Source organism: Lytechinus pictus, chromosome 17, assembly GCF_037042905.1.
Source record: "Lytechinus pictus isolate F3 Inbred chromosome 17, Lp3.0, whole genome shotgun sequence".
NCBI classification, from domain to species: Eukaryota; Metazoa; Echinodermata; class Echinoidea; order Temnopleuroida; family Toxopneustidae; genus Lytechinus; species Lytechinus pictus.
Genome location: NC_087261.1, coordinates 12,947,817 through 12,960,209, shown reverse-complemented (window position 1 = coordinate 12,960,209; position 12,393 = coordinate 12,947,817). Strand labels below are relative to the sequence as shown.

At 33.9% G+C, this 12,393-nt stretch overlaps 1 protein-coding gene across 8 annotated transcripts in view; it reads left to right on the top strand.

Moving 5' to 3' along the window:
- Window positions 1-12,393, top strand: part of LOC129280296 (neurogenic locus notch homolog protein 1-like) — a 69,435-nt gene extending 57,042 nt beyond the window's left edge. For 6 of the 8 annotated variants that reach the window (XM_064111955.1, XM_064111954.1, XM_064111951.1 and 3 more), the window contains 12 exons: window positions 365-484; window positions 987-1,100; window positions 1,695-1,811; window positions 2,522-2,641; window positions 3,520-3,621; window positions 4,149-4,265; window positions 4,702-5,094; window positions 5,796-5,840; window positions 6,859-6,969; window positions 7,737-7,847; window positions 9,051-9,164; window positions 9,559-12,393. In XM_064111955.1, the coding sequence (XP_063968025.1) occupies window positions 365-484; window positions 987-1,100; window positions 1,695-1,811; window positions 2,522-2,641; window positions 3,520-3,621; window positions 4,149-4,265; window positions 4,702-5,094; window positions 5,796-5,840; window positions 6,859-6,969; window positions 7,737-7,847; window positions 9,051-9,164; window positions 9,559-10,220 (2,126 nt within the window). In that variant the 3' untranslated portion in view covers window positions 10,221-12,393. The remainder of the gene's footprint in view (window positions 1-364; window positions 485-986; window positions 1,101-1,694; window positions 1,812-2,521; window positions 2,642-3,519; window positions 3,622-4,148; window positions 4,266-4,701; window positions 5,095-5,795; window positions 5,841-6,858; window positions 6,970-7,736; window positions 7,848-9,050; window positions 9,165-9,558) is intronic. The other 2 variants (XM_064111948.1, XM_064111950.1) reach the window with 2 other exon arrangements.

Here is a 12,393-nt window from a genome sequence, read left to right as displayed (position 1 = left end):
AAAGAAATATTCAATCTCATCAGACCGTCTTTGCACAACTCTCAAAGCTGAGTTTCAATACATTGTCTTGGTTTGCATCATATAGATTTCTTGTATATCATTCATTTATGGCTGTTAATCATACTGTTGCTTGTCAAACTTCCATCTTGGCAATCCACAATGGTTTTCAGGTGCTGCAGTCATATTCCATATATCCCTTAAATCCATTATTTATTATTATACTAGATTTTATCTTTGTGGTCAATCTAGGATCCATAGCTATATCAATTCCCTTTGATAAATGTTTGATCATATTGTGATATGTACTGTACAAAAACTGCTTATTAATCACTATCATTATTATTGTCATTATAATCTATTCTAGTGGTCAACCCGTGTGCTATTGCTAATCCCTGTCAGAATGGGGGAGTCTGTAGTGTCCTGTCAGGCGGAATGTACGAATGTACCTGTCCTACAGGTTTCTTGGGTGCAAACTGTGAGATAGGTAAGATAAAGGCGCTGGTTATTAACCATTAATTTGAATTTTAAACATCTGAGCTATAAGGTTCCATTTGTCACCTGTGTCTGCGATATATTTTGGAAAAATGGAGCCCTCAATAAATTGTGCCCAAAATCCATTATTTAGTGCTTCAAAAAACTTAAAAGTAAAGTGATTGGAAACGCAATTCAAATTTTGTTCCATATACTGCATGTGTTACAATGAGACTCACCAAGAGACAAATAAATGATGAATTTCAGCAACAGTTATCTTAGGAGAATCTGCACGAATTTTAACTGGCTATCTGTATGATATCTATGTTTTGGTATAAATATATTACCATGTGTATCGCTTTCATTTAACCCTGTATTTCCTTTAATTTGTATATGCACTCATACTTGATTTCCTCGTTCTTTAGAATTGCCTTCATATGAATTCATTTTCACCATGTATTTTATTCACTTGGCATGTGTACTCATATTTGGTACTCTTTTCCCGTATTCTGTAGAATTGCCTTGCACTAGTAATCCTTGTCAAAACGGAGCGGCCTGTCTGGTAACTTCTGGTCTGGAATATACCTGTCAATGTTTGGATGGATACGCAGGCACACAGTGTGAACAAGGTGAATTAAGAACACTTTTGATAAGAAGATAATCTACATTATTACTATGGTTTATCACATTCTTTTCAAAATATTTCATGAATAGACATCTAATTTATCTACCATTCCTTGCTTCAGGACTGGGTTGTATGTATCAAAGAGTGATATTGTAGAATGCTTTAAGATTTTATCAAATAAATGTGATTTTTGCTAATCCGTGAAAGTTGAACATGTGATTATATGGCATTATTTAACATGTATAACATATTGAGAGAATTATATGATTGTTTCGTTTTTTATCAGTTTTTAAATGTCAAATCGGGATACTAAACTACAAACCCAGAATAAAAACTGTGTAAAAATGCCTCAACAACCAATGCTAATTCCTTATGGCAAGTTGTTAATTTTCATTTTCCTTTTTCCACCCAGGTGAAGAGGGTATGTGATATGTCTAAGTGGTAGTTACTTTGACCTTGACCAAGGTAGAAATGACTAACCACAAGGAGCATTACAATAACATGAATGATGGGTATGAAAACTACTGTGTGTGTTCATTATCATTATAGACAATGATTACGAGTGCCTATATTGATGGTTTGTTGTTGCTTTTTTCAGATGTTGATCCTTGTGATCCAGATCCCTGTCAAAATGGTGCACCTTGCATGGTTCTCAGCGTGACTTCCTACAACTGTGATTGCCCTGAAGGTTACTTGGGGGTCAATTGCCAATTTGGTAAAGAAATTTGTTTTTAGTGATTAAAGATTTCCTTTTGAAACCATGAAAATTTATTTATAATATCACGCTAATCAAGTGAACCAATTTAATCACTTTTGTAGCTGCGAATGTTTAGAGGCCGCTTCAGCCACCCGTTTTTTAATTAATATGAATCTACTTGTATCATTTTGGTAAGTTATAATGTTTGGATACCTTTTAATTGACATATTATGGGAATATTTCATCAAACTTTTATGATTAAATCATTTATGTGTTTTATGGTTCAGAGTTTTGAGGCAATGCCAAAGGAAACTTCCCCCTAAAAATAGCGAAGAGAACACAAGTTCACTTAACTTAATGAAAATAGTCTGACAGAGAAATTTGGGTTTGCTAGATCCATTAGCTGTTTGTACAAATATGATTTACGTTGTTCCTTGCACGAGATGAAATAAAACTCAGTATATCTAACTAAAACAGAAAAAATGCTAAACTTAGGCAACATCTGTATAGCACATGATACATATACTTTTAAGCTCTGGCCTTTATGCTGCTATGTTGAGTATCATACAAGATTTCAAGGAATGCACAGTAGCATGTTTGGGGTCATACTGCAACTGCACAGTATTTATGTACTTCTTACATCATTTACTTGCATCAATATGATTCGATTAACAATTTAACGTTCCCTTCACCTTTTTTTCCCCTTCTGATGTGGTTACCCAATATAGATGATATGGATCCCTGCACACCAAACCTTTGCCAGAACAATGGGCAGTGTACACCGGGGAATGGAGATATTTATACATGCCAGTGTCAGTCAGGATACAGTGGAGCTAACTGTCAACTAAGTAAGATCTTCTAATGAATTTAATTACAAATTATTGGAAATTAAATGTTGATATTCATGCAAGATATATTTTGTTTGTTGTTAGTTGGATATGTTAACCCATTGTCTACTGGGAGCAGTTGATCTCTATACCAAGTCTAAGGGCTTTTAATAATTGGGATAAAACGGTGATAGGAAGTTTGAAGTCAGGGGCATATTACATTGAAACCTAGACTTAATTGGCAATTACTAATGTTAGAAGAAGAAAAAATATCATTATAATATCAAAATAATTACAGCAGAGTTGTACACACCTTATCCGTGTGATTCTCTAAATGTTATTCTGTAAGAAAAGTCATCAGAAATGAATAAAAATGTTTTGAAATTACAGAGCATATACACATGAACACAAGATGCAAGACAGATTTATCAAAAACTTGCTAGAGAAGTCATAGTTATTTTAGATTGAGGTATATTTACCAAATTGGGCATTTCAAGAGATCTATAAGACTAAATATGTTGATATTGGAGGATATAAGACTGTAAGATCTACTTTACCTCTCTTCAGTTGGTTGAATGACAGTTTTCTGATGATCAATTGTTTTACACCAATGTTCGAAGGTTGATGTCCTCTGTATGGTATCATTTTTACCAAATCCATGATGTAAAAGGATATGTCATGTGCTTACCTACCTACAAACATCTACATACACATATTTACTTGTCCGCTGAGGTCATATATTAACTACCATTATATAAGTTTCTATATGTATAAAGTTTTGATTACACTCTAACTCAGCATAGGAGAAGGTCTACTTATTGTATGATAGATTATGTGCTTTAACTATATTTTGTATACACTATCTGATTTAACATTCAATGTTGCCTTTCTTTAAACAGGCGATTGTGAGCCAAACCCATGCTTTAACGGTGGATCTTGTTCTATTGGCCTGAATGGTGCTCAGTGTACTTGTGTCAATGGATGGAAGGGAACTTTCTGCAGTAAGTTTGAACATTATAATCTCATGAAAAGTAAATTCTATAAATGTATATCCTATCTAATGGTCATCTACTTATTTTCCTAATGTAAAGTAATTCAAATTCTCCCTTGAAATTACTTTACTCTGCTAACTACATGTAGGATTAAACTATGTTTCATCATTCTTTATGACTGGCCACATGCTTGGAACTCTATTCTGTTATCCTGTCTGTCAGCAAGGTCGTTCCAGAAGAACTTAGAGATATTTCACATAATTCATTATTGTGCACCTAGAACACTCTGGAATGTGAATTAATTTTTTATTTCAAGTTTCATTTGCCCTTAGTGTTATCAAATCCTTCATCTTGAATGTTAAGTTTGAAGTTCACAAAGTTTATGCTTCAATGTATTACTGCCGCTTCCTCTTAGACATCAGGATTATTCCCGATCATTTGTCCCCATGCACCTAGAGCATTCTACAATGTAGGTTTGCATTGTGTAAGTCACATTCATCGATGAAATAATTATTGTTACATCTTGTATTTACTAGATTTGTATGACTGTGTTGCTGCTGCACCCTGTGCAAATGGAGGAACATGTAATGAAGCTGGATCATTGTTCTACTGTGCATGTCCCGAGGAATTCCATGGTGCTACCTGTGAATTTGGTTAGTACATGCTTGTAATTTACCTTATGCATGTATGTCAGAAAAAATGCTGATGGTGTGGATTGTGGTTATGAAAATGACGGCGGTGATAATGATGGGGATGATGATGACTGTTCTTATCATGAAGGTGATGATGATAATTATGATGATGACGACAATGATTAATGTTGGTGGTCAGAATATTCTCATATTTGTACAGATTAACTTAACATGATCATCAGTTAAGAAAGTACAGAAATTTGAACTCCAGTATTAATAATAAATCTTTGAATACTGAAATATTCTTTGTTTGTAGATTTGAAATTGCAAGGAACCACATTTCCTCAAATGTGAAAATACTTAACTCCTCCGACAAAGAGGGGCTATTACAATGTAGATAATATATTGTGTCTATCGAAAGTAGTTAATTATTCTATTTAATCATATTGATTTATAGAAACGACATGGGGTGTTGACATGAACGTTGCTGCCAACGATCCTCAAGTAGTGAACTCCCCAAACTTTCCCAGTACCTACCCACCAAACCTCCAAGTCACCTGGACCGTAACCGCCATGGAAGGCGAGCTCATCCAGGGTGTCATTTCATCCTTCGACATGGTCGCTCCCAATGACTACCTGGACATCTATGACACCAACTTGTTGGAAGGCAGGAGGAGGCGGGCGGCCCCAGCAGGAGCCACCTTGCTCCTTCACCTGACTGGTCCACAAGCAAGCCTCCCAAATACCACTTTTGTGTCAACCGGTAATTCTGTGACCATGGTCATGATCACCGATTCTGCAGATGAGGGGATTGGTTTCTCTTTGGTGTTTACAGCAATGAACAATCTAGGTGAGTACTTTATATACATTTGCACTAATAATAATAATAATAATAATTGGCATTTGTATAGCGCTTTATCAATCTACGACTGCTCAAAGCGCTTCTCAATTATTATTACCCGGTTACTGGATTCATAGCATTTCAAGCAGCCTGTTAGGCGCACACTTGCTAAACCAACCACAAAGACGGTTGTTTCCTGCCGGTACCCTATAGGTCTATATCCGCTTAACATGGGACATTCAAACCAATTCAAACCATTTCAGTGTAATGTTAATGCATTTAAAGTTACTGATATGCCATATTTATTTGGAAGTTCCTTACATGCCTTGAGCATCTTTTCAAGATATCATCCTTTTATGTATTTTTTGTAATATTGGTTGATTATGTAAGTTGATGATAAATATTTAAATATCTTTCAACGTTGGGATGGAAAGTGCCAAGGGCTGTATTGATAACTTACATTAACTTGCTCAGATAACACCGACATGTATATTGTTAACATCCTAAAAAATGTTTTATGTAAATGTCTAGCCCTTGCTTGGTATGCTGGACAAAGCATATGATAAAGGCATCAGTATAGATGAACGATATTGAAAACAAAAAGGTTTGTGTTTCAAATATATAAATAGTTTATACTTTGGTCAAGTGAATATAAGATTCAAAACAAAGAATAAAAACTCATTTACAAATATGTCACTCTCTCTCATAAGAAATTTGCGAATGTCGGACTACGAGATCACGTACAATCCGACAAGGTAAGTTATGTCACTATTGATGTGAAGTCTTTTCCTTTGACACTGTTATGAACGAAGAATACAAAGTTTGTTTGCACAGATGATGATATTCATTTTGTGCTTTGGTTGCTTTGTAATGATTGAACACTTGTGAGAGTATGGCCTTTTTTACATCACTTTTGTCACAATTTAGTTTCTATACAAGATTTTCAATTGAGGTTGGAAAGTCTGCACTAGTTTGATGTTATACTTGATAAGCTTTGTTGGTTTCTTGTCCAGAGTAGGATTTCTTTAATGATTTCATGAAAGTAATTAATGGAGCACTCTGAGGTGTATATTTGATGCACCTTTCATAATAAGGATTTACCCTGCATTTAAAGTGACAGACTTAACTTAAATAGCATCAACTACTAAGATCGATTCTGGTTTCTTTCTCAGAATGCAACATATTGATTTCATAGTCTTAATGTATGTGCCAAATATATTTTTTATCCAATACAATCTTTATTACATTCACATGACAAGAAGTACCGAGAGATAAAGGATTTGCTAATAAATCAAATGCAGAATGCTTGATACTGCATGTCATTTTTTTCAGTATTATACATCTTTCAGATGATTCTCAGATTAAAAATTGAAAAGGAAGATGCAGATTGGAGGACAAAGAAAGTTTAATCAAATATTTGTTAAAGTTATAAGATCCATCTCACCGCAGGAAGGCAACAGACCCACCCCCCCCCCCTCGGATCTTATGGTGGTTGATGGCGCAATTACAATGAAACTTAGCATGAATGTCACCCACCACATAATCTAAACATATCATTGTTGTCATTAGTTTATTTCTTATTCGCTCTTTATCAAATATTATCACCAAGTATGAAAAGAATCTAATAATTGGTGATACAGGATATATACTTATTTTTACGATCCATTCAGAGTGCACACCAACTAGATTGAACTAAATTGAATTACCTGAAAATATTATGTAGCTAGTTAGTTCAGAAGAGACGCTAATTGTTGTAATTTTCTTTTGTTTTAGATTCCTGCTCTGCGGAACCTTGTGTCAATGGTGCCACTTGTACTGTGATCAATGCTGATACTTACAGTTGCAACTGCCCAGATGGATTCGTTGGACAAAATTGCCAATATGGTAAGAATTTGTTCAGATCTTAAAGGACTCTGTTTGATACAGCACCTTATATCATACTCTATTCAAACTTCACAGATATGGACCTTGTACAGTTTCTAGAATATGTACAAAAGTCTACATTGCACAATGTGGTGTAGTTTTTTAAATATCACACGTTTCACACTTTTGGAAATACACCTTAATATGTTCAACATGTCAAATAGTATATTTATCCGTTCATGCTGTGACATTTCTGTTTGTTTGATAAGATCCCTGTGAATTTGATGAGGATGATTCACCCATTTTGTTATTTGATTGTTAAGAGTATCATAGACGGCTTACTGCCATACTTTCATTTGACATTTTGCACCTTGAGTAATGTGCGAAGTGGATATGAGCACTTTTCAAATTGGATTATTATTATTGTGCTTTTCTTACTTGGCTCAAAATATTACATTTCAGTGGCAGCAGGGAAATTTTTTGTGTTGATTTCCTTTTTTTTGTATTTGTATAAATCTTGATTTTACTATGTAACTTTTTTTTATAGGTATTGTACTTTTTACTATTTTAAAAGATGTGGAATAAAACATTCGAATGTTCATTTTTCCACAAACATTTTTCTGGTGAATTCTACTAACTTCTTTTCATTGAAAATGTAATGTCTGTTAAGCTATAAAAACTACACCTTGTCGTGAATTTTTGAAGTGAATATGAATGTAGAGAGTTGTTTCACAAATTATCGTGTTGAAATGCATTTTTTTTCACGAATTCGTTTGAATGTTTTTCAGCTGATTGCACACAGAGTGGTTGTTATCATGGAGGTGCGTGTAACACACAGCTATTGGGTGACCCAACGTGTCTGTGTGCGGTTGGATACACAGGTGTTATGTGCGAAACTGGTGAGCGCTCACTTCTCTATCTTTCCCCTCTTCTATTCCAATATATATATTTATTTACGTTCTTCTTGCCATTCTATTATTTTTTACTAATCTTTTCCTCTTATTATCAGTATTCTTATTTTCTTCATTATTTGTTTGTGATAGCTTTTGTCTCTCATCCATTTATCATATTTCCTTCTTCTGTTATGGTCTATCCTTTTCTCTATTTCCCATTTTTATGATTAGTCCTTTTTGTCGTATTCTCCCCTAGCCATCACATTGAGTCAAGCATCATATGAAACTAAAATGTATGTTCATAGCATGTTTGAAAATAGGAAACTCTTTGGAATGGTTCATGATATCACAGACAAAAATTAAAATGGAGAATCTATCAAACCATGCTACTATATGAAATAATGATTCCATTCAAAACTAAGACAATAAAAAAATTTGCATTTTATTCACACCTTAGGAGTTTTTTCAAGCCAGATATTATGGCCCGTATTCTGAAGTTGGGTTTAACTTAGACCATGGTCTAACTCTGTGCTAAAATTATGGGAAGCCAAAGGAGTCAAAATGTTTATTAAGTTGTACGTTTCTTATGTTTACTGTGCTCTTTCCTGATTCATCGATGGTGAAGACAATAATTTATTTATACTTCGTACACAATTATGAATGATTTGAGAGCCAAATGAGCTGAAATATTATATCTCTACTGTTAGTGATATATGTAACAATTGGCTGTTCATACTTAAACCACAACTTTAATCCTAAGTTTGACTTAAACCCGACTTCAGAATATGGGCCAATGAGTCTAAGAATAAAAATATGATTGACTCCATCCCTTGTTTTGGTTGCGTTTCTGTAAAATATGGTAACAGTAAATCGTAATTATGTACGCTATCAGGATCATTCAAATACTTTAAAATATAATTTACATTCACAACCTGCTTATACTTTATGCAGGACTCCCATATTTGGGTCCGTGATCATTAAATATATGATATATCTCTGTTTTCCCTCTGTTGATTAAATATTGAATACTAATGGGTTTAAGTTTAATGGATAAAATAGGGAACATGTTCCCACTTATGATCATCGACTCCTTAACCATTTAATAAAAGACACTAAGGACACAATTGCAGATGTTTAAAAAAACTTTGTATACTGCATGTTAGAAAGTAGATCATACCAAACATTGTTTTCTATACTATCCTGCAACAGAAATTGATGAATGTGAGAGCAATCCTTGTCAGAATGGAGCAACTTGTGAGAACTATGTTGCTATCTACCGGTGTATCTGCCCAGCAAATTTCACGGGACAACAGTGTGAATCTCGTAAGTATGGTATAAATAAATGTGAAATCAGGAAAAGAAAATATGAACATTTTTATCTACTAGTAAACTCAGGTAAAGAAACTATAAATAATTTTTGATCTATTTGTGAAATTAAATGGATAGCTTAATGTTTGTATGGGGCTCACTGGGTTGACCCACCAAAACGTATCATTTTTGATAAAATGTGCGCATGTATTCATATCACATTGAAATGCCTGCATGATATAAAAGTCTGCCAGTATCCAAGATATTTGGAAGCGCATAACGAGGTTATATTATAGTGTGTTATGTATTAACTAATTGTTTCATCAAACTAATTGAATTTCTGTACTTTTGCCTTTTTATTATTATAATATTTATGCACATTTTATTTAATTTGTTTAATCATTCAAAGGTATCACTGGAGCCACAGAAGCTCCACGCACGGGTGGCTTCCAAATGGAGACCTGGCTGATCGTCATCATCGTCCTGGCGGTCGTCATCCTCATCGTAATCAGTGTCCTGATCACTGGTCTCTTCTGCATGAGGCGCTCAAAGACGCCCAAACTTTCAGACCGCGAAAACTGGGAAATGAAAAATGGCGCCCTCATCACTCCCATGGTGGCCCGCGCTAGAACACAACAAAACGGACACGCACGGACACATGATGAGAGTAGATCTCCACCACCAACGTATGGATCGCTACAACCTTCACAGCGTGCCCGAGCCGTGGCTGAAGGCGCAACGCCGATTCCTCGGCAAGGTGAATCATCATCACGTCCAGTGTCGCGGGCGATACACTACCAACATCGTAGTTACATTGAAAATGGAAATGTCCGGAATGGGCAGTTGCTTACGAGTACACCTCATGCACCCAAGCCCGGGGGTTCGGGTACCCGTCATAGTCGCTCCTACAGCTTAGAAGGGGCACAGAACTCTGGATACTTTGTAGACGATGCGGATTACTCCCCAACTCGAATCGAACAAAGCACCGGAGACGGTGATGACTATAGTATTTCAAGCGCTGAACTCGAACAATTCATGGTCAGTATGGCAATGAATAATACCAGCCAGTAACCATGACAATAAACTTTAATGATACTGATGGATTGACTGAAAGACATTCCAGCGCAAATTGGTGTCATGAATTGAATGATGTGCATTTGTAATTGATGCGGGCAATCACTTGCAATTGTTCAAGATTGTATGTATATATCATTGGAATGGATATAAGTTTGCCAATGTTGTTTAGATTTTTTATGCAACAACATGTATCACCTTGAGAAATTGACCTTGAAATTCTTTTTGCAAACTTGCTCTCATATTGAAATTCAAATAATCATAGGGTATATATATATATATATATATATATATATATATATATATATATATATATATATATATATATATATAATTCCATCAACATTCCTAGGAGAGTCATTGAACAACTATGAATTATAATATTTTCTCAGATACATTAACAACATTTTTTATGCAAATTTTATATATATTTCTTCACTTTTTTTTATGTATGAACATTGATTTGTACGATCCGTTGACAAATGTTTTATACCAAACGGTACGAATCTATTGAAGCTAATTATAAAAAGTGGATCTCTCAAGGCCATCAAAGGAACAAAAGATAAGTAAATGCAATTTAGTACATATTGACAAATATACAGTATAGCCCAACAAGTGATCTGATCTTCCTATTAAATAGTACATTAAACCAGTATTGACCATATATTTATTGGAACATGTTATTATTATCAAATTATATTGAAGGGTATTGAATTCGTAATATGATCAATTATCTAATGTTTGCAAACAGATATCGTGATTTGACTCCCATTCAAAGTACTGAACAGGTAACAAGATTAATTAAAAAATGGAACAAAATGTTTACAAATCATATGAAAGTGAAAAGATATATTTCTCATTATGTTGCAGAATACCATTACATTTTTGTTCAAATGAGGCTTTTCATAGTTAGTTGCTATGCAAATGTGTGTTTTGACTACATAGAAATTCCATGTCTTTTAATTCAAATGCCTTTTAAGGAGTTTTTCGCAACTTTTATGGCGGGATAGTTGTTTGAATGTTTTATATTTTTCAGGTGCTAATACTGATAAGCTGACGTTGCTTTTAGTGCCTCATTATGTTGACGTGACTGATATATTAGATGTTATGACAATTAATACTTGCCAGCATTTGGCTGTAATTTGCCTTTAATTTTAAATTAGAAGCTCTTCAGAATTTCAAATCTATTTTTATCTTTAAAATAATCAATGTTTTTATAATTGTCTTTAGTTCAGAATTTGTGCTTTTGATTTATACTGAATTCTGGAAATTCATTCTAGTTATGATTTTAGGTATAGTATCCAGAATTATATGCAGATTTCGCCCTCTATTTACTATCACCACAGCAACCTTGTATAGCATCAGCGCCAGATCTGGTGCGCATATAACATAAAGCTCAGCAATTGACTTGCTTTAAAAGTGTGTATATATGACTATTGATCCAGAAAAGTGGCACATTGACTGATTTTGGATGCTATATCCCCTTCCCCTATTTTCTTTACTTTGAAGAGATGAAGTATATTCGTTTTGAAAGCCCATTACACTGATCCTGTTTGCAAGTATTTCTCAGAACTTTATGAACTTTAAAAATCAAAGATCATTCATTCTTCATCATTTAGCTACACAATAAATATCAAAGATAATTATGCATTTACATAAGCAAAATTCAAGCTGTATTAAACAGCAAAATGTCTTCCAACGATTGAATCAAAGGAATTTAATTTGCAGTATGCACGGTAAATTATTACCCCATTTTTATATAAGCATATAATAATATATCATGAGTACTTCTTTTTTTACTTGTTTAAATTTATAAATTATTATTATAATTACTAGTATGCTGTGATCCATTTTAACTATTATTGTTGAAATGATTATTTCTTGCTTTTAGTGGTGATGATATTTATCATCATTTTAATTTGTATTCCTAAATAGCGATCAAAATTCATAAACGTGTATAAAAAGAAAGTAATTAAATCATTTATTCAGTCGGAACTATTAAATATGCTACAAAATAAGATTCCGATCAAACGTTATTATTATTTGCTATCATATTATTGAGTTTTATTGAAATATATTTATTTCTAACAAATTTGCTTATTCACTGTGTGAGGGAAATGGAGCTGAAATTATGCGTGCCGAAGGAATAAAATATAATTGATACATTCAA